Raw genomic sequence first — 21720 nt, forward strand, 5'->3', positions numbered from 1 at the left:
CCCAAAGGTGTTGCAGGCTCTAGGAATCATGTGTCTCTGAAGGGATGCTGCTGGCCATGGAGAATGAGGTGGGGCAGGGAGAGGCTCGTTCACACACACCCACGATGGAGTAAGAACGCCAGGCTGGAGCTGGGGACTGGATTTGAGCTCTGGTGCTGTTTGGGCCAAGGGCGGTCTGCTTCGCTTCTCTGGGCTTGGTTTTCTCATTGGTTTGGGCGAGGGAAAGTTCCTTTTAGAGCCAATAGTTAATGTTTTGATTTCTAACCAGCATCCTTATGACTTCGTCCCCCTTTCATTTCAGCCTACACGCTCACTTTCTAGGAAATGTTCAAAGTGTTGCTCACAAGTCCACCTAGGGTCTTCCTGCCTCCTCAGTCCCATTTCCAGACAGAGGAGGAGCCAATCAGATGCAGAGCACAGTTTCTGCAGCCAGCACAGTGGCACTGGCTGCTGGCGGTGGCCAGAATCCTGGTGTCTGCTCTGGACGGGCTGGAGGAGGGAGGGTGGGGGGATTTCCTGTCCCCAAGTCAGGATAGGAAAGACCTGGTCACCCCTCCTCTCTGAAGGGCTCCCTTTGTCCCCTGCTCTGTCCTCCTGCCCTAGAAATGGGGTCACTAGCCCTTAAGAAAATCCCGTCCTTCTCCTCTGTGGTATTCTCCACGTGTCTTTCTAGTCTTGCTTTCTTCACCCTCACATAGGACCCAAGCTGCTCTTGATTTTTTACATTCTGTCACTGTATCAGACCATGAAGATGACAGTGTTTCCAAATGTTTGGTTTATCCTAGAGGGAACCAGACTGCAAGCTTTGGCAGGGCCCAGGGGACACACATATGAAGCATGCTTTGTGGAAACACCGTGCGGCTTGGCAGGGGCTGTGGACTCCAGGGGCCGTCGACACTGCAGCTATATGCAAAGGACAGCTGAGCCCCAGAGACTCAGACTGCAGGACAGTGACTTCCGGAGGCTTAGGAAGGCCACCAGGAAGCCACCCTTCGTGCAGGGAGCCAGTTATAAACTATGACTGAGTCATCCAGTTTGGATTCAGTGCAAAGCCAGGGACAGGGCCACAGGTGGCAGAGGGGTACGTGAGCTCTGTGAGCTCCTCCCTGACCCCAAACCACAGGATCGAGCACGCCCTGCCTCGTCTGTGATGATCACCGTCTGAAAGCGGGCATTAGAGGTTTGGAAGAACCGCGGCTTGCCACCAAAGGGTGATCATCTGCTCGGCCAGAAAACTTGGCCCGAGGCTGAGAGGCCTCACAGGGTCAGGCTGAGTTCATCCTTAGTGGGTGCATTCTAAAGTTCCTGCCAGTATCGCACAGGGGCTTAAAATGTGGGCCCTAGTGTGAGCCAGCGAGCCCTGAGTCTGAGGCCTGGCTCTGCCACTAAAAGCACCGTGACCTTAAGAAGCATGGACTCAGGTAGAGACCAGCCTCCTGCTAGGGCCGTGACCACCCACAGACAGCACCTGACAGCCGTCAGCCTGCGCCTGACATCCAGGCTTCCCTTTACCTGCGGCTCTCAGGGCGGTCCGCAGCTCGTAGGAGGACATGGTGCCGGATTTGTCAGCATCGAACTGAAGGAAAAGGTTCTATGGGGAGGAGAGCAGAGGGATGAGAACCAGAGAGCACCAGAGGCCACCCATGGCAGTAACTGGGGGACGGCCAGAGCAGGAGGAGAGATTCCTCACAAGGGCCCCAAGAGCCGAGGGTTGGGTCAGGCCCTCCGGAAGGAGTTGGTCCCTTTTGTTTTCCTTCTCCTTCTGGGCAGAGACATTGCAGTACTTCCGTCAGTCTCAGAAGTAAGTATTGGGATTCTGTCACCATTTCTTCCCTTCTGACCTTTCCAGATAAAATCCTCTAGCCTGCAGCACCTTGGCCTTTTAAAACCTCCTTCTGCTCTAGGCTTCTAGAATCCCCCAGCGGGTTACATACCGTCCACTTCTTCAGTTTGTCCCAGAACACTTTGAATGCACTAAACTCCAGCATCCCGTTGCCACTGGTCTGTGCAGGGAGCATTAAGGAAGGAAGCCGTGAACAACCTTTCAACCCAAGGCTCCCGAAGACCCTCAGGCCTGGGACTTCGGTGCGGGGACAATGGGCTGGCACGGGTGACATGGGTCACACAGATTCAGGGCTCTGAGAGAGGTGGTGTAATTATTAAACCACGGACATCTGAAGAGTGCAGAGGAGAGGTGGGGCCAGCACGAGAAGTTTTGAAAAAGCACACACAAAAAAGCTCTCATGCCCTTGGATGGGCCCCCAAAGTGACAAGACCCCCATATCTCTTCAAGAACATTCCCCCCACTGGCCAGTCTGAGCCTTAATTCCATTCCAACTCTAGCACCAGGCGTCTCCCAGGTTTTGGTTATTCTCTGTGAAGAAGCCTATCCTGCTCGTTAAGGATGCCACATTCTAGGAAGGTCTGTACTACAGAAAAACGCTCAACATCTATTTCTGCCTACGTATTTGGAAGGATACGTCCATTAGAGAAATGATGTTTTTACAGGAAATCAGGCTTAGTTTCTTGAATTTGATGTCCTTTCCTGAAATCACACAGGAAAGCAGAATTCAGTTGACCCCTGATAAGATAAGTCTATCCTTGTCTGCTGAAAGTCTAAGAGTGTGGTTAGACCTGGGGCTGGTGAGGGTGAAGACGTGGTCACTCTTAGGATGCTGGTGAGAGTAGAAATTGACATGGCCTTTTGAGAGGAAAATTTGCAAAATATGGAAAAATCCTTAAAAATGGAAATATCCTTCCATCCGTTTATCCTAGTTTTCTTTAAGAATCCCAAGCAAAGAATTACAAATTAAGATTTTTATCATTGGGTTATTTGTAATGGAAAAAATTTAGAAATAATATAAATGACCAATGGAAGGGTATGGGCAATAATTTAGGTTATGTCCATATGATGGATTAGAACACAATCCTTAAGAATCATGTTTTTGAAGCATATTTAATGACCTGGGGAAATGCTTATAAAAACTGAGTTTAAAAGGCATGCTTTAAAGTTACTGGAGAAATTTGAAAGCTCATACACGGCTAGTGGAAATGTAAAAGAATGACTCTGGAAAATAGCTGGGCAGTTGCTTATAACATTAAATAGAGTTACCATGTAACCGGCAGTTCTCTTCGCTAGATACCCAAGAGAAATGAAAAGACATGTCCACACAAAAAACTTGTACACGAATGTTCATAGCAGCATTATTCAAAATAGCCAAAAAGTGGCAACAACCTAAACGTTCATCAGTGGATAAATGGATAAACAAAATCTGGTGTAGTCATACAATGGAAGAGATCCAGCTGCAGAAAGGAATGAAGAAGACCTGACAAATGCTACAACATGGATGGACCTGGAAGACATTATGCTAAGTGAAAGAAGCCAGTCACAAAGGACCGCATATTATATGATTCCTTTTATATGAAAAGTCCAGAATAGGCAAATCTATAGAAACAGGAAGTAGATTGACTAGCCAGGGGCTCTGGAGAGCGGGGAGAGGGGTTCTTTTTAGAGTGATGGAATGTCCTAAAATTGGTCATGGTGATGGTTGTACAACTCTATGAACATACTAAAAACCATTGAATTGTATACTTTAAATGGGTGAATTGTATAGTATCTGAGTTATATCTCAAAGCTGTTATACTAAAAAATAAAATTGTATCTATAATTTAATACCAATTACATGTGTGTACATGCACACACACAGAAACACACGGACTACACATATACATACACAAAGACACACGCACGTGTATGCTAACTGGTTATTTATGGGTGGTGAGATTATTGGTGATTTTCATCTTTGTCATTAGGTCTTTCTGCATTTTCTGGAATTTTCTACCATAAACCTGCATCATTTTTGTAGTCAGGAAATAAGCAATGAAAGCTGTTTTTAAACTCTACTTAAAGTCAGCCCTGGAAAGCAGGTCTGCAGCTCTGAGGAGCAGGGAGCCTGGGGGAGCCGGAGGGGACCCAGGCAGCATGCCGTCACATGTCCCCCACATAGGAGCCCTGGGGTCGCCGGTGGGTGGTGGGTGCGAGCACTTACTCTTTTGCAGCACAGCATTTAAAACATATTCAAGCTTCTCTGCTGTCACCTCCATGTCCTGTGAAAGTGGAGACAATTGTATGGCCTTTAGCACCTTCTTTGTTAGAGCCGTGTGCCCATCTCCTGAGTGGTTGCAGCCTGCTTACTTCTCAGCCCAGAAAGGTTGGGAAAACTGGGCAAGGCATGCTTCTGGACCCCTGATCTGAAGCCCCCAGATGGCGCTTATGTTAGAGGACATTTGGGTCTGAGTCCCCACACGTCTGCAAAGCAGAATCTCCTGGAGAGCTTTGAAAAATGCCCACGCCGGGGCTTACCCTAGGGACCATTTCAATCAGAAGCCCTGCGAGTGTGGCTCATTGATTATTTTCAAAATCTCTAAGGGTGCATTTCAGAATCATTGATCTAAGGTTGTCCACTAAATTCCACTGAACCTCCACATCCACAGCATGTAGAAGCCTGTTAGAAATGCAGAGTCTCAGGCACCACTTCAGATCTCTTGCTGAGGAATCTGCATTTTCCAAGATGCCCGGGTGATTTTTATGTACAGGACAGTTTGAGTAGCAGTGACTTAGGGCTCCTTTTGCCCAGGGTTTTGAACTAGCAGTGTGCAACACAATCACCTGTGGCGTTCTTTTCACACATGCCTGCCCGGGCTCTGCCCCTGGAGCTTTTGAGGCCTGGAGAATGGGGGTTTGGGATGTTCAGCCCTAGTGAAGCGTTGCTGATCCAGCTCAAGCCCCCACTGAGCAGAGGAGGCAAGAAGGATGGAGCCATATGTCCAAGTCATAGGCTGGCTGGGAAAAGAGCAGGACTAGGACCGAAGAACTGAACTCTGGAGGTGCTTTGGTTGTTAAAAAGGTGGAATGAACCTCCTGCAACATTCCCTGCTTCCCTTCCAAGCCAAGATCTCCATTTCTGGTAACTTCTGTCCCTCTCCAGGGACACCAGAGGCTGGGGCAGAGGCTGGGAAGACCCAGGTCCCCCAGGAGTAGCCAGGGCCCCCAAGAAGCAAGCTGAGCAACTGAGAGGGCAGGAAATGGGGGACAGACTGTCCTTCTCCAGTGGCTGGCCCTGGCCCTCAGCTTCCAAAGCTGGCCACGCCTCTGTTGTTAATGGACAAAGTGCTGGTACACAATTGCAATTTAATGGTGGCTTTTCTGAACAATACCGCTTTTGACCAGAGCAGAGAGAGCCTTCTAAAGGCAGCGATTGCTGGGCTGAGTTCAAAGGAGCCAGCTCTTTAAGGCTTTCTCTAGCTTCACAGACAGCTGCTGGGTGGGTCTGAGCTCCTTTGGGTGGCAGACTGGTGTGAGAGGTGTCCTGGAGGAGGTGGTCTTTAGGGCCTCTCAGATGACCAAGGCTGGTCTCACTGCAACTAGCTCCACCATGCCTCGGGCGCCAGCCCTCTGGGAAGCGTTTCTGATGACACTCTCCTGCATCCCTGGTTGGGAAGCAGGCTCCTCAGCATCGTGGGGGATCAAGGGCAGCCATACCTCACCAGCCACTTGTTCAAACAGGGCCCGGAACTGCTGTTCCTCCTCTGTCTCTTGGCCAGGGAGCATCGGCTTTGGAGGCTAGAAATCAACCAGAGGAACTTGCATCGGACCCAGAAAAAAGAAACTTGACATTTGCTTTCCCAAGAAATAGCAAAAAAGAAGAGGCTGGGCTGGAGGTGGTGCTGCCCCATGGGAGAAGTCGGGACCTCACGGGCTATTTGGTGGAGCTCAGAACTGGCCTGGACCATTAGCAACAGCTGTCTCGATTTCTTGTGAAGGCTTTTTAGAAGGAGAGTCTGGAAGGACTTCTCAGTGGGACTCTGTGAGCCTGCTGGCCTTAGAGATGAGCCTGCGAAAGGAAGCCAGACTCCTGCCGGGGTTGGGGTCCCAGCCAGGGTGGGCGTCACTCCCTGCACTTCCTCCGTCTTACCGCTCACCACCCTTGACTGTAATTACTTGCTTAATCATCTGTCTTGATAGGTGGTAACATCTTTGAGGTCAGGAGTCTGTTTCTAGCACGGAGCACCGGGCCTGGCGCAGGGAAAGGGCTCAGTAAATGTTTTGGGTGTTTTGTCTTGTTTTGCTTTTGGCTTCATTAATAAGGCACAACCCAGAACGGGCAGCAAGGAGCGGCAAGTTCCCTTCTCAAAGCAGATCACTGCTGACTTTGGAAGCCTCAGACTGTGCCGGCCGCACCTCACACCTCTTGAAAGTCTTCCAGCCCTTGGACGAGTATAAAACCAGCCCCCGCCTCCTGACAACACACAACATAGGGAAGAAGTTATGTGTTTCCCCAAGTCCACGGCAAAAGAATCTACCGGCCTCTCTTGTTTTCTTTTTATCGATTATTTTTCTTAAACTGAATACGTTTTAAAGATACTCCATCCCTTTTGCAAGCAGCAGCCGCCTCTCAGCGAACAGAGCGAGTCAGTAGCACAGAGAAAGATCAATCCAAATAAAGCTTTCTACCGAGCACCCACCTGGTTCCGTGCTCGTGCCTGCTGGGACCAGAGAGACTAGGAGGGACAAGCCTTGTTCTCCAGGAGGTTGGAACCAAGGTGCTTACCTGATCGCACGTAACCATTTCCTGGACTTCAGAGTTTGAATTGACGCTATGGTTACAAGGACGGGTTCCCGGACAGTCACTGAATCCCACCCTCCCTGGGTCCATGAGAAGACTCACCTCAGGAAGCTCAATGTCTACATTTCCATCCACGTCCCTGTAGGAGCAAAAGCATGTGACTCATTGGTGGCTCACCTTCCTCATTAGGATCTGCTGCCCTAAAGGGCCCAGAGGTACTGGAAGGTTCTGTTCCAACTGGAGCCCTTCTTTTTCAGTGGCGTTTACATTTCACAAGGTCTGCAGACCCCCTGCCCTGACCTCCCTCTCCCCCGTCACTCAGCCCCTGCCCAGCAGGAAAAGAAGAGGGAGGGTGTTTAGCCATCACTCAAGGAACACTCGTAAATTCTGGCCTTCTAGAAGTAAAAGAAGCCAAGCCAGCAGTCCCTCCCTATTTCCTGAGTGCGCCTTAGCAAGGGATATTTATGAAGCGTGACACAGAACAGCAGAGCAGACCCAGAGCTGAGCTCTCTGCATCTTCTAAGGAGGTACAATTCCTTGGAGACAGTCATTCAGCCTGTTGAGGGTTAATCATTTGGGGGGGGGGGGGATTTTAAAAGATTATAGAGCAAGCTGAGTCAGAACAAAAAACGACTGACCCGAGCGAGCGGCATCCTTTTCCCTGGCCCCGCCCTGAAGGATGTAAATCCTTGCTCCCACTGGGGGAGGTGAGGCGCTGTGTGGTTGTGTGCTTATGTTTGGGGAAAGAGGAAAAATCTGGAAACACGTTTATTTTGCTGTTCATATATTTAGGGGAACCCACAGTGTTTGGAAAGCAGTAATACTGAGAGGAGGAGCAGGTTTCAGTTTTTGCTGATACTAAAAACCTTCGGAAGAATCCAGTCTTTTAGGTTAAAACCTAAAGCGCTCGCAAAGAAAAACTGCTAAAAACTCAAAGGGAATACAAAGAAGCACACAGTAGCCTCTCTTCCTCCTCGCCCCCTGGCACACACAAAACCCCTTAGAGCTTTCTTGTTGTTGTTTGGGACCCTCTCATGAGAACTAAACTTATGGAAATAGAGTTTAATGTGGGTCTTCTCTCCTCAACCTCCAGAGCTGACTCTGGGGCTCCATGTCACAGCAGATTAAACTATCTTGTTCAGGGCAAGCTGAGAATGGCGTCAGCTTTGCCACGTATAAGCTGCCGATAAATGCCAAGGACTCTGACCTCACCCACCAGCAGGACAGAGGAGACACAGAGTAGGATTGGCACAGCCTGGCTTCTCTCTCTCGTTCTTGCACCCACAAGAGTCGCCAATCTGTGTGGATGTCGTATGGGTGGCTTTGTGTAGGCAGATACTGGAAATTCACCCTCAGTTTGTCCTGGTATCTGGGAGATGACTGGAGAACAGCTCTCCCGCAGAGTTTTTTAAAGACTTTATTACTTCTAATTAGCTGACGAGAAAAAAACATGCCTCCTGTAATCAGCTTAGGAAACTCAACCAGGCTTTATAATTGGGAGTCTTCTCAATGACTGCCACCAACCTAATTTTACCCCACTAAACAAGAGATGAAAACCAGAGCAGACCATGTGGCCACAGTTGTCTCTCTCTTGTTGTCTCTGGTCAGTCCTTTGTTGTGGATTGATCTGACTTAAATACAGAATTAGTAGGTTTGCCATTCTCTGCGAACTCTAGAACGTCTCCATTGGGAAAAGAAAGAGATTCTTGTATCTTGAACCATTTTTTCCTCTGCCGGAGAACGACCAATGGAAAATGGGCAGTAATGGGAAATTTTTTCCATGAAGTAACTGATACAAAATAATTTTGTTGACATTGCCCAGGAGAGGTGGCAGAATGTCAGGAATGTAAAACAGTAGGTGTAGTATAAGCACCAGACCATTAGCTTTTTTGATGGCAATGTAAGTGCCTGACATTAAACTTTCGATTGGTGAGGTGTCCACTTCAAGGGAATTCATTTCAGATAAACAGATTGCCAGCTACACAACCGGATAAAAGAGCCAGGCCACCTCCCCCAGGAAGTTCCCTTTTGTTGGGAAAGCTCTGGTTGACCTAGATAACTGACCGCTTGCTTTTCCCTTCCTGTGCTTTAATTCCTGCTCTTATATTTTAAATTCACCAGAAAAGAGTGAGCCCACGAAACCCTAGGCTCCCCACCCTCGACCCCAATAAAAGCGGAATGCCAGGTCCGCTCTGTCTCTCTCTCCCTATGACATTGCCCTGTGGTCCCAGGCTTGCTGTGTGTCTTCCAGGACTTCTGAGTAGTAAACCTTATTTTTTCAAAGTTCCCTCATGGTGGTTACTGAGGTGTGTCTTACAATCATAATAAGCACCACAAGGGCCGGTCCAGCCACAACATAGGCTGGGAAATGTCTGTGGGGGCTCGCCACACCAGGTCCCAGCCAGAGCCTCAGGCATTCTTCGCCAATAGCCTCACTATCTATGGGCTGAGACCAACTGCAACAACACGCCAACATTTATTTAAACGGGAGCTGAAAGAACGTGCCATTTTTGAACCTTGCAATAGCCACTGACTTCATTGTGCACAGAAATAAGTCTACCATCCCTAAATGTGGCTCCTACTCTAGAAGCTTCTTGGTAACAGGGTCTGGAAAACGAAGGGCTCCACCCTTCAGCTGGAGAGAGCAACTTTTTAATAGTTTGTCTGGAGGAGGGGAGGAGTGAAACTAAAGCGGAAATGTATCCTGCTTTGCGAACTGATTGAGAAACCCTCCTGCCTGGTTTCTCAGGTCAATCATGGAAAAGGCAGGAACGGGGTCATGGCTCCAACAGACCCCTGGTGACTTCTCTGTGAAGGAACCACTAAATGAAGAGGGACTCTTGAACCTGTTACTCACTGGGTAATGGCTTTCTTCTCGGAAAAGATCCTCAGGCAGAAATCGGCTTCCTGATGGGGCTCAAAAGTGCTGGGAATCAGGATGTATTCCCCAGGAGGCAGCTTGAAGCGGTCGGAGACTTCTCTCAGGTTGATGAAGGTTTTGCTTCTGGCCTGGGAAGCGTGGTATCTGAAGAAGTCCTTGCTCAGGTGTTCGTCTTTGCCGGGGCACTGTGGCGGGGAAGCAAGGGGGGCGGTTTTTCTCGGGAGGACTGCTGATCTTGGCTCCTTGGACACAGTTTGGGGTCTGGCCATTGAGTCTCAGGCATGAAGCCAAGGAGGAACTGAGGATTTAGAACCCAGAGGGTGGACTGTGAAGAGCAGTCTGTTCCTACCCACCTTGTAAATGGCATAGCCGATGGTCAGCACATTGGCACCAAATCTCTTGAGTTTCCTTCGATCTTTCTGCATCAGGGCTACAAGGAAAGTGCACTCCTCCTGTCCCTCATCTGTCTCAGTCAGGGACAGTTTTATTTGTGGATTGGTCCAAAAGGTATCTGCCATTTGAAAGACACAGGTTATTTCCCTTTCCTTTAACAAAACACAAAAGACACACACACACATATACTCACTCACGCTTCCCTATCGACCTCCACCACAATCTCCCAAACCTGAGAAAATAATTTCTTCTCTCCCCCTTCTGATCGCCTTCTTGCCCTAATTTCCATAAGCCACTATGAGAGGGCGAAGTGTTCTCCCTTTCGTCTCCACCTTCTTTTGAACCATTTCCCATGCAGTCTTTCAAAGACATTCTTCTAGGTCTAGTTGGCTACAGTTTGTTCCATCTTATTCTTTCCATTTGGCATTTCAAGGAGAGGGCCGTGCACTGTGGCTGTCCCCCAGCATCTTTTCAATGGTTGTGCAATTTGAGCAGAGTGCCCCTCACTCCCAGCTCCAAGGGTGAACTCGGATTGGTCTATGCTGGTCCCTCTTGCCTCGGAGAATTAGAACAAGGCCAGTCAGCCCACAGCATTCACCAAGAAATTTCAAGGAATTCCTAGTTAGAGGGAAGCTGAGGACTTTTGTTTAACGACCCTTAGGAATTGTCATTGAGCATTTCAGTGAGGGCTCGGGAAGCCTTGCATGCTCTGGCAGCCCCCCTCTGACTACAAAGAAATCCAGACAGTGGAAGAAGACAACAGAGGAAAGAGGGCAGAACAGAGAATTACAAACAAATGGGCTGATAGAACTATGCCCGAAGCCCGCCTACTTCTCCTCTGAACTTTTCAATTATGTGGGACAATAAACCCTTTTTATTGCTAAACTAGTGTGAGTTGTGTTTTCTATTACTTGTAACGGAAAATAATCCAAGCGGTAAAACAAGGGAATTTCTCCAAGCAATTCTTATCCAACTTCCTGCTAAATTCCCGCAGCCTTCTTTTCCCAGTCAGCCCTGAAATCCCATGGTCTGACTCCACGTTTCAGGCTTTCTCTAGGGTCTTGGCCCTGATCCATTGATGGCCCCTGGTTGGACGGGACACTTGGGAATGACAGAGAGAATGACAGGCAGACTACCAACCCAGGAAATTGCGGCAGCCCCCAGCTGTGGAGCCCCGCACCCAGCTTCCTTGATGGACCATCACCTCCCATTTGTGGAGAGCACCCTCCTCCAGGGCATCCGGAGTGAGGTTGCAGATCTCTACTTTGTCAAAATGGGCCTTGAAGTCCCTAAACGCCATCCTGCAACCAAGTGGACAGAGACAATGCATAAGAGGTGATGGTCACGACATGGTCCATTCATTCATTCAATCATCTAACCAACAATTATCCAGTGCCTGCTCCTGTCTTCAAGGAGTGGGGAGACCTCAGGTGTGGGGAGACAGAAAATATACACACAGGCACAAAAGGCAAAGAAAGGTTAAAAAAAAGGTTTAAAATGGGGGAAAAAAGTAAAAACTTAGGCTGACTATATATAAATGCTACAAAGAAAAATAAAGTAAGGTGAAGGATGAGCGTGCAGGGGTGGGCGCCATTTTAAACAAGGAGGTAAGGAGGACCTCACTGATCAGATGTGGAAACCTGAAGCATGGGGGACGGGGCACAGTGGCTCTCTGGGGGTTCCAGGCAGAGGGAGAGCAAGGTCCTGAGATGGGTAACTGCTTGATGTGCTCAAGGAACACCAGGAAGACCAATGAGGTGGCACGAGGTGGCAGAAAGGGATAAGATCCAAAGATATTGATGGGTCAGGCAGGTCATCATAACGTTTCTGGCTTTGACTCCGAGAAGATAAAGAGCCATGTGAAGGTGTCAAACACAGGAGTAACATGACCCATGGCTGCTGTGTTGAGAAGAGACTTCAGCGGGCACAGAGCCACCAGCTGGGAAGTTAGTCCATCATCCCGCTGAGAGATGAGGGTGAGTCAGTCCAGGCTGGTAGGAGATTTGAGACATCTTCTGAAGGTAGATCCTACAGGACCTGCTGATGGATTGGATGTGGGGGAGGAGAGAATGAAAAAGAGTCAAGATGTTTGGTTTGAGCAACTGGAAGGATAGAGATGAGGGGAAGGCTGTTTTGGAGCAAGTTCGGGAGAGAAGCTCAGACGTTGAGGTTTGGACATGTTAACTTGGGCTGTCTATTAGATATTCAAGAGGACTGTCAAGTAGGCAGTTGAGTATATGGATCTGGAATTCTGGGAAAAGGAGCTGAAGACACAAACCTGGGAGTTATCAATGTACAGACTGTCTTTAAACTCATGCAACAGGGTGAGATCACCTAAAGAGTGGGAGTAGATAGCGAAGAGGGGGCTCCTTGGACTGAGCACTGGGGCACTTCAGTGCTAACAGGTTAGGAGACTAGGAGGGACCAGGACAGGACCTTGAGAAGGAGCCCAGGAAGCAGGAATCCAGGGAGCCCAGTGGCAGCCTTGTCAGTGCTGCTGAGGGATCGAGATGACTAGATTCAGCCAAGTGAGAGCCTATGGTGTCCTTGGTGAGGGCAGGTTCCATGGCATGATGAGCCACACACCATAGCTGAGGGGAGTCAAGAGAGTGAGGGCAGAGAACTGGTGAGTTTTGCCGTAGAGCAGAGGAGAGAAATGGGTTGGTGGCTTGAGTGGGTCAAGAGAGGTTTTTTTCCTTTGAAATAGGTGAAATTATAGCATTGGAATGCTAATGTAAATGATTCAGTAGAAGGGAGAGAATTCATAAATAAAGGGAGCCAGAAAGTTGCAAGAAGTATGTCCTAGAATGGGTGAAAGATGAAAATGGGAAGAGATGGGCTTTTGCGTCAAGATCCCTGGAGGAAAGGCTCCTTACCCAGAGAGCTGATGACTTTAATACCGTGCCCTGCCTGGGGCAGTTTCAGGCCCAGATGTCAGGGGCAGCTCCTTGAAGAAGGGCAGATGTGGTAGGGGCAGGGCAATGGATCGACCGCAAGGACACTCTTCTCTGCTGGGCCTCTCACTGTCCATTTCCTCATTTCCTCTGCCCCATTTCTCCTTCCTTCTGTGTCAGACCTTGCTTCCACTAGCTTCCACCTTCCACTAGCCTCTCACACTCTGGTTCCTCCCTCCTGCTCATAATTGCCAATTTGGGGGAGGATACTAATGCCAGATCTCAGCTTTTTTCTGCAAGTTCTGCTGTTTTCATGTAACTCATTAACCCAGAGACTCTGTACACAAAATTTAAGGTAAATTTGTCCCTAATTTCTGATTCAACAGATTGTCAATCTCTCAAAACACCTTGCCTGTTTTCCACAGATTTCTCTGACTTATGACCTCATGGTTCCCAATGCAGAGAGGGCTAGCAGGCCACCAAAGTTCATACACTAGGATGGACCAAGGACAGCACCCCACCCGCTCCATCTAGGGCAGGAGGTCAGCAGTGATGTGTGTTAATTCTGGGCCAAGGCTCTTAGGAAGCAGGGATGTCTTCTCCAATCTTTCATTTTCCATCTTCTTGCAGATGAGTTTCCTGCGGATGACTGTGTGACGCCAGGGGATGGTGGAGCCACACAACGGAAGGAGCTTGGGTCCTTGAACCACTGCATGGAGAGCCACCCACAGGACAGGAAGGTCCTCCTGCACTGTTGCAATGAGTGAGAAATAAACTTTGTTGCATTTGAGTCTTTGTACGTTTTGAGACTATTTGTTACAGCATCTGGTGTTATCCTGAGTCAGGTGCCTGGAAGTATGGAATCATCATAACAGATTTCTAAAACATGTGATGTCAGCTTAGCAGTTGGGCCGGAGGTTGAAAGGCAATATTAGGGATGGAAAATGGATATCCATGTTGTGAACGGCAAAACATTTGATAAAAATGTTGTTTGTAAAAATATGGAAAACAGAACAAACGCCTAATAAAGCTGTGCTCTAGGGAAAAAGAATAGAAAAAGCTGGAATATTAGTGTGTGCAGGATTTGGCTTGTTGCATTTAATAAGGTGTTAGAAGAAAGAAGTGAACTCTGGTAGGAACTGACTGGTTTGAGCACATGAAAATGAATAGAACCAGAAATCAGAAACCTGTGGTCCTCCAGGGTTGGAAGAGCCAATTGTTTCTAGATCCCACAGGAAAAATAAGACTGAAAAAAGCTTCTAGAGTTGAAGGCCCATTAAAAATGCTCAGTTAAACAAAGAGATTCAGCCCTGTGGGAAGTCCAGATTAGGAATGCATCCTTCTTCCTTAGGTCTGTATTTTTAGATGCTCTCAAGGCAGCTGCCTTCGAGGGTCTGCCGCCAAGCTGGGCCTCGAGAGAATGGACTCTGAGCAGCAGGCTGCCTGTCTTCAAATTCACCGTGCAAACTTGGATGACAGAGAATGCAGACAGGGATGCTGGGCTGGAGACCAGAGGCTCTGCTCATGTTTTCTGGATCTGACTAACCCTCTTGAAACCCTTAAATAAACCCGGAGATGGGATGAGTCCCTCACACACGACAGATTAAATTTTCTGCTGACAGGGATGAATATGAAGGATTGGAGACAGATGTATTTGATTTACCCAAAAAAATAAAATAAAAATAAAGAAAGATGGTGCTCCCTAAACCCAAGGTCCTGGGGCAAGTTCACATCCACTATGCAGTTAATACAGAAATGGAAACAGACATGAGCACTGTACCAGAATTCCCCATCGTCGAGGGCAGTGTGACACAGGCGTCTTTGCTCAGCTGGGCTGATGGAATGCCACTCAGAAGAACTAGGAGTGAACAAAGTCAGCGTTTAGGTAGAGGGTCGTGAACAGTGGCCAGAACAACCCCGGCCTTGGGGTGGGGGAGTGCCCCTCCCTAAACCGTGGTTTGCAGTATGTGAGGAATTGATCCTGGTCAGTGACTACTCACTGGGCCCCAGAAACGTGCCAGGGGATCCAGAGGCTGGTCAGAAAGCACATCTCCAAATGCAGCTAATGGGACCATCTGGCCCTCCTCCGTAGGAGACTATCATGGGACCGTCGCAGGAGTTGAACACCAGCAGAGAAGCAGAAAGAACCCACTGGAAGCCACAGTGGACTGAAATGTGTGACCTGGAGCACTTGACTACTCCTCTTCGTTTATAAGGTGATACTTTGAAAAGTGACAATAATTCCTTATGTTCACCCACGCTCGACATCTGATGTACCAGCTTCCTTCTTTACGTGACCTCCCTGGGAAGCCAGGTAGAGTTTTGTGACATATACGTGCCTGTCCTAGGGACAAGAGGGCTCAGGTGAGCAGCCGCCCACTCTCCTCCAAACTCAGGAGTTCCGCCCCCAAGTCCACTGTGTCTCTGTGAGCCCACAGCCGCCTCCAAATAGAAGTTCAGATTGAGTCCCTGCCCTGTGGTGCCATCCCTGTGTGGCCACCTCATCTACACCCTATAGATCCTGACTCCATGGGGAGGACTCAGGAGATCCGAGTGAAGGACTCAGGAGGAGCATCCCTCCAGGTCCCTCGCGCCGGGGTCAGAAGAGCGGACCTAAGAGCCATTATTTTCTTTCTGAGCCGTCACCCTCCAAGTGGCTCACACCCAGATAATGGGCCTGACAGGCTAAGCAGCACTTTCTGCCCTGTTCTCCTAACAGCCAGGGGCAGGATCACGATGGGAACCGGCCTTCTGTCACTCCCAGGCTGAGTGGGGGGAGAGGCGAGCTTGTTTCCAGCCTTGACTCCAGTAAAAACACACTTTCTTTATGTCTCCCTCTGCGTGTTTCCCAGGAGAAGGAAAAAGGGGCCCTTATCCTTTTACAGACCGCATTCTCTAAATCAAGGAACTCCACAGCTCTATTCACTATATGAAGCAGTCTCATTAATTTTGGTTTCAACATTTCTGTTCTTTCCATTTCCGCCAGGAGAGGGAGGCCGATCTCTTCCCTCCTCTGATGTTGGTCTGCTCTGAATCAGTCTCTGACAATGGCCCACAGTTCTGAGAAGGCGGAAGCCAATTGGGGGGATCAGGGGGGACGAGAGGTCATGCTGGGGGGCGGGAGGGATGGGACACAAGAGCAGCCATGTGGAGGACAAGCAGTCCTGGAAATGTGTTCTGGGCCCTCAGGCTGGAGTCTGATTAATAAAGACGAACACCAATGGTTGGTGGCCTGGTGGCTTTGTCTGAGCTGAGGACAAACACCGGCTCAGTTTTCCTCAAGTTCTAGACTTGCTGCAGGGCTCCTCAGAGCCCCACAAGCCATGGATGGGCCAGGGTAGTGGTGGTGGGGAGCCCAAGGGGCAGAGGCCCCAGCCGAGGGAGGAGGGAGTGAAGGAGAGACAGCTCAGGTGGGCCCTGCCTATGGATGTCTAAACATCCCCTGAGGCTAGTCACCTGGGCCACTTCCCAAGGGATGAGGAGGGGACACATATCAAAAATGCAGGCCTACCTTTGTAATTGGGGACCAAATAAATAACCCTGGTTGACTGCTCTGTCACGGATGAATTTCCTCTTTCACTTCTATTTCTCTTCTAAGCCACTGGGCATCTGGCCCATGGTCAGTGCCCATTAGAGAGAACCCTACAATGACCTGCTTGGCAATATTTCATGGATCCTCACCCCAAAACACTCATTGCCACCCATACCTCCATCCTAAACACACACACACATACACACATGTGCACATTGCTTATTACAGCTACTCATATGAGAGATAAAGCCTTTCACATGGGGATATGAAATATCCCGTGGGAAGGAATATGTTCACTGACATAAATACAATTCTATGAAAGTTAAAGAGTCATTATAAGAGTCTTCAAGTTTGGGCCCGAGGGCTGGAAGGGGAGGAAGTAAGGCCACCCAGAAGCAGGACAGGACCCCGAATAAGAGCCAGCAGGGAACTGTAGACAAACTACTCCTCCTTCACACGTCTGAACAAGCCAGCCATGGCCCCACAAGCCCCATAAGCAGCAAGAAGGAGGGGACCCACCAGAGAGACAGGGCGGGGACTGACCTGTCGCTCCAGGACCCGTTCCACTCCACGTGACCCCAAGGGTTCCGGACTCTGATGAGTTCGATTTTCTGGCCTCGGCAGTTTACCTAGAAGAGAAAAGCATTGGGAAACATGAAATGATGAATTCATCCATGAGCTCCAGAGTGGGTCCTCTCCAGCCAGGGCTGCCTTTACTGGAAGTGTCGTCTACAACACACTAAAGAGGTGTCAAAACTCATCAATTCTTAACTGGCTCTCAGGATTTTCTAATTCCTATTGAACACAATGGCTAGCATCACCAATGATATTATATTAATTTCCCCAGAATGGGTATGCTCCATCTGGGAAATGGAGTAGAACTGTAATTAACATGAAATTAGTCCACGTCAGTCTTCAAATGCGTGAGCTTTCTCTCCAGATCGGGATCTCCCCAGAGGCAGGGGTCAAGTCTTATTTGTCTGTGTGTCCTCAGCATCCAGCACAGTGAGTGGTAAAGAGTAATTTTTGGAAGTGCTCATGGAACCATTACTGAGTTTTCTTCATCCTTAGCATCTTATTCACAGGAGAACGATAAGAATATAAGCACATGCTGGGAATTGAAACAACAACAATAAACAAAAAAACACTTCTAAGTCTTCTAAATCCAACATTCTCCCCCTTTCAGGTGTCACATGAAGATCTCTGCTGTTCACACTGAGAAGCCTTGAGCCTGTAAAGACGGATGATTCAGCCACGTCCTTGAACACTCTGCCCTGGAGCAGGAAAGAGGACCAGAGCATTTTAGAAAGATCTTGGAGGAAAGAGAGTGGAAATAAAAGACTTCTATTCATTGACAACCCAGAAATTTTAGCTCTCAGAGCACTTTATCCACATGCATTTGACACAAATTATAATTTTGATGTGTAAAAATAATTTAAGTTAGTATAACCTCTCCAGAGTTCAAGATGCAGCCTGTAGTTCACCATTTATGAGGTTCATTGATTGAAATGTTCAGGGAAGGTAAATTCCTTATAGGTGGAGAGAAAGCAAAAGGAACTGAACAGAGATGATGGAAGAATTCTGTTGTTACCTGGAGTAATATTTAGAAGATCTAACATTAAAAACTGTGTGCCTACTCAAGTGAGTGAATGGCAAGGCACGCACGTACAGACAGAGAAGCAGGGACCAACACAAAGAGCTAAAATTCTGAAGAATCCAATTGCATCTCCCACCGTGAACACTCTTCTCACAAACCGCAGTGGGGAGGAAGGCCAGGGCTTCCTCCTGTGTCTCTACTCCTTGCTCGTTGGGAGTGTGTTACTCAAAACATGGGCAGTAACCGGAGGAGACCGGACGCACCTGTGTCCTCTACATACTGGGTTTGAGACTTGTCCAGGAGAGGCATGGGGGCAAAGAGGGGGGCAAAGTCAGGTTTGGACTTCACTGATTGAACCTGAGAGGGCGCAACCCTTAGCTTGTCTTCCTCTGTCATCTCCTCCTCTTCCCTTCTCTTTCTCATGAGTCCTTCAAGGAGCTCTCCTCCCAACCAAACACTCACTAGAAGCCAGAACAATGCTGTGTGGGGGTCTAGGTGGCCCCCAGGGATCAGTTCCGCCCTGGACTTCAGCTGCAAAGACTAGGATTTGTGACGGTTAGTTTTATGTGTTAACCTCACCAGGCCACGGGGTGCCCAGGTATTTGGTTGTATTTGGTTGGTTCTGGGTGTGTCTGTGAGGGTGTTTCTGGATAAAATTAGCATTTGAATCAGTAGACTGAGTAAAGCAGATGGCCCTCCCTATGTGGGTGGGTCCCATCTAATCAGCCGAAGGTCTGATAGAACAAAAAGGCAGAAGAGAGAATTCACGCTCTCTGCCTGACTGCTGAGTTGGGACATCGGTCTTCTGCTCTGAGACTGGGACTTATACCATTGGTTCCCCTGGGTCTCAGGCTTTGGAGTTAGACTGGAGCTACATCACTGGCTTTCCTGGGTCTCCACTTACAGATGGCAGGTCATAGGACTTCTCAGCCTCCGTAATCACGTAAGCCAATTCCTCATAACAAATCTCTCTACATATATATATATATATATATATATATATATGTATGTATATGTATATGTGTATATATATGTATATGTATATATATGTATATATATAGCCTATTGATTCTGTTTCCCTGGAGAACCCTGACTAGCATAGGACTGATGTGGAATGAGGGAAGAGAAGAAAAAACAAAGACCGGGTTTTCACACCTGCTAAACAAGTTGGGTCCTGTGGTGGAATCACATGTTTCTCTCTTTCCTGCTTTGCTGTTTTGAATTCCAGCCTGCCTCCTTTAGATGAGACATTCTCTGAAATGTCTGAAAGTGTGGTTTAAACTGCGACACACTAAATCAGTATAAGCAACTAGCATTGTCGAGTCTATCCGTGTACTCTGTCAGCAGGGGTTCATGTCGCCTACCTGGTCAATTCCCGTCACAGTGTAGGCATGACCCTTAATGAGACCGAAAGGCGTCCGGGCTTCAGATTCTGCAGCATTTCTGATCTAAAACATGAAAAGAGCAATGTTGAACCCATTGTGTAAGTCAAGCCTTCCCTACCTGGCCAGACCCAGCTCTGTGCCTGGCCCGGCCACGCCTGCTCCCCCAAGTGAGGGCTGTGTGCCTGGAGCATAGAAAATGGGTACACAGGACACCCCTAAGATGGTTAGCAGTGACATACAGCAATTGCCCATCTCTTCCCAGGGTGAGGAGACTCTCATTCCCAGATCAGACTCCAATGAAAAGTTGACTCTTCTGCCCATAAACAGAACAGCTTGAAAATCCCCATCATGCAGCACAGCACGAGACAGACGCACAATCACATAAGCAGAAGAGACGATGAGAAGCATATAACAGTATTACATACAGCCCCATGCCACAGACTTCAAAATGGAGAGGAAATGGATAATTTAGTAGCAAAGAATAAATTCCCAAGGTTAATCCAAGAAGAAATAGAAAACTTGAATAGGTTTCAAAAAATAGATGAAGTAAAATGATATGTGCATTTGTATGCATAAAGAAATCAGAAAACAATACTGTTTGATTTCTATCTATTGATATATTTCTTCAGGATATATGAAGTGAGAAAAACAAGTCTCAGAAGAGTATATAGGAAGATTCCATTTAGTACAATCAACCCCCTCCAACCTCCGTGTTTGTGTACATCTGTGCGTGCCTGTTTGTACGAGCAAGGAGAGTAGTATGAAGGGCGCACCCCAGGTATCACGGGGTAGGACTCGGGGAGGAGATAAAAATTTGCCTTTATACATAATCTCAGGATTGTTCCACCTGACACAGCAAGTATGGCTTGCCTTTCTAATTTGAAAAACATTAAACACTTTTGTTTTAATTAAAATAAACATTGACACCCCAACAAGTGATACCCTTCCTTGCATGTGGCCAGGGCACCTGGCTTAGACCTCCAGCCCTGGAACAGCACCTGAAATGTGAGCAAGCGAGCGACTTACATCAATGGAGCAGCCCACCAGAGAGCTCCTCTTCAGGGCCTTCTCTAGAATCTCATAGAAGTTCTCTGGAGCCTCTTTAGTTTCGAAGGTCTCTGCTACACCCCCCGTGAAGTCTTCCATGGCCTCGATGGCGTTGCCCCCCTTCAGAGCCTCGTAGCTCCCGTTCAGCCTATAAGGGCAGCAAGAAGGCATGGAAACTGCTGCAGGGAACAAGGAAGGCCACCAGGTGGCACCCCTTAGCCGGAGTTTTCCCAACTTAGTTCTGAGAACCATCTCCAAAGGCTTGCCCCAGCAGGATAGGGAGGAGGAAGATGGGAAGCAGGGAGGGGGTTTACTTGGAGGAAACAAGAGATCCTGAGCTCTCTGTGAGATAGGCAGTGTGGTGTGCAGGTAAAGAGCCTGGACTCTGGTCCCTAAGTGGCTGCAGGTTCAAGTGCCAGCTCTACCACTTACAAGCCGAGTGATCTTGGGCCAAGTCACTCACTTGGTGTTTCAGTTTCCTAATGTGCAAAATGAGGGTGATGGTTGTATGCTCCCTCCTAGGACTGCCATGAGGTTTAAATGAATCTCTCTCTCTTACTCCCGTTCAGGGGTCTGACCATGAGGGTGTTAGTTATACGTAGACAGAGAGAGAATTGAAGACTTCTCTCTTCCTTTCTGGTCTCACATACTCCCAATCATTTTTCCTCATAGTCTTCTCTTTTACTAATATGACTCTGTGTGTGTGTGTGTGTGTGTGTGTGTGTGTAGATACTTTGCTTGAATTTTAAAATAAACTTTTCCACTTATAAGAGTTTTAGATTTATAGAAAAACTTGCAAATAGTAGAGAGAGTTCCCATATACCCCTCACTCAGTTTCCCTTAATGTTAGCATCTTACATTAGTATGGTACATTTGTTACCTGACTGAACCCATACATTATTATTATTCAAGGCCACACTTTCTTCATATTTCTTTAGCTTTTACCTAACATGCCTTTTCTGTTCCAAAATCCCATCCAGGGTATCATATCATGTTTAGTCCTCATGTCTCCACAGACTCCTCTTGGCTATGACAATTTCTCAGACTTTCCTTGTTTTTGGTGACTTTGACGGTTTTGAGGAATACTGTCAAGTGTTTTGTAGAATGTCCCTGGGTTGAGATCTGTCTGATGCTTTCCTCATGATTAGACTGGAGTTATGGAATTTGGGGGAGGAAGACCACAGATGTGACGTGCCCTTCTGACCCCATCAGGGGTACACACTGTCATCCTGACTTGATGCTGCCTTGACTGCCTGGCTGAGGTGGTGTCTGTCAGGTTTCTCCACTGTGAAGTTCCCTCTCTCTGCCCTTTCCACACTGTCTCTTTGGAAGGACTTCACTTTGCGCAACCCTCACTTAAGGAGT

At 48.1% G+C, this 21720-nt stretch overlaps 1 protein-coding gene across 2 annotated transcripts in view; it reads right to left on the bottom strand.

Annotated features, from left to right (window-relative positions):
* The window catches only part of CAPN9 (calpain 9), a 46163-nt gene that overhangs the window by 7277 nt on the left and 17166 nt on the right, over nucleotides 1–21720 (bottom strand). For both annotated transcript variants that reach the window (XM_001494410.5, XM_023647809.2), the window contains exons 5-17: nucleotides 20335–20503; nucleotides 19288–19371; nucleotides 16870–16955; nucleotides 14575–14652; nucleotides 11041–11201; nucleotides 9861–10018; nucleotides 9484–9692; nucleotides 6729–6765; nucleotides 5543–5623; nucleotides 4050–4107; nucleotides 2481–2545; nucleotides 1935–2003; nucleotides 1513–1591 (exon numbers count right to left, since the gene is read on the bottom strand). In XM_001494410.5, the coding sequence (XP_001494460.3) occupies nucleotides 1513–1591; nucleotides 1935–2003; nucleotides 2481–2545; nucleotides 4050–4107; nucleotides 5543–5623; nucleotides 6729–6765; nucleotides 9484–9692; nucleotides 9861–10018; nucleotides 11041–11201; nucleotides 14575–14652; nucleotides 16870–16955; nucleotides 19288–19371; nucleotides 20335–20503 (1334 nt within the window). The remainder of the gene's footprint in view (nucleotides 1–1512; nucleotides 1592–1934; nucleotides 2004–2480; nucleotides 2546–4049; nucleotides 4108–5542; nucleotides 5624–6728; nucleotides 6766–9483; nucleotides 9693–9860; nucleotides 10019–11040; nucleotides 11202–14574; nucleotides 14653–16869; nucleotides 16956–19287; nucleotides 19372–20334; nucleotides 20504–21720) is intronic.

The sequence above is a fragment of the Equus caballus genome, chromosome 1 (genome assembly GCF_041296265.1).
Source record: "Equus caballus isolate H_3958 breed thoroughbred chromosome 1, TB-T2T, whole genome shotgun sequence".
Lineage (NCBI taxonomy): Eukaryota > Metazoa > Chordata > Mammalia > Perissodactyla > Equidae > Equus > Equus caballus.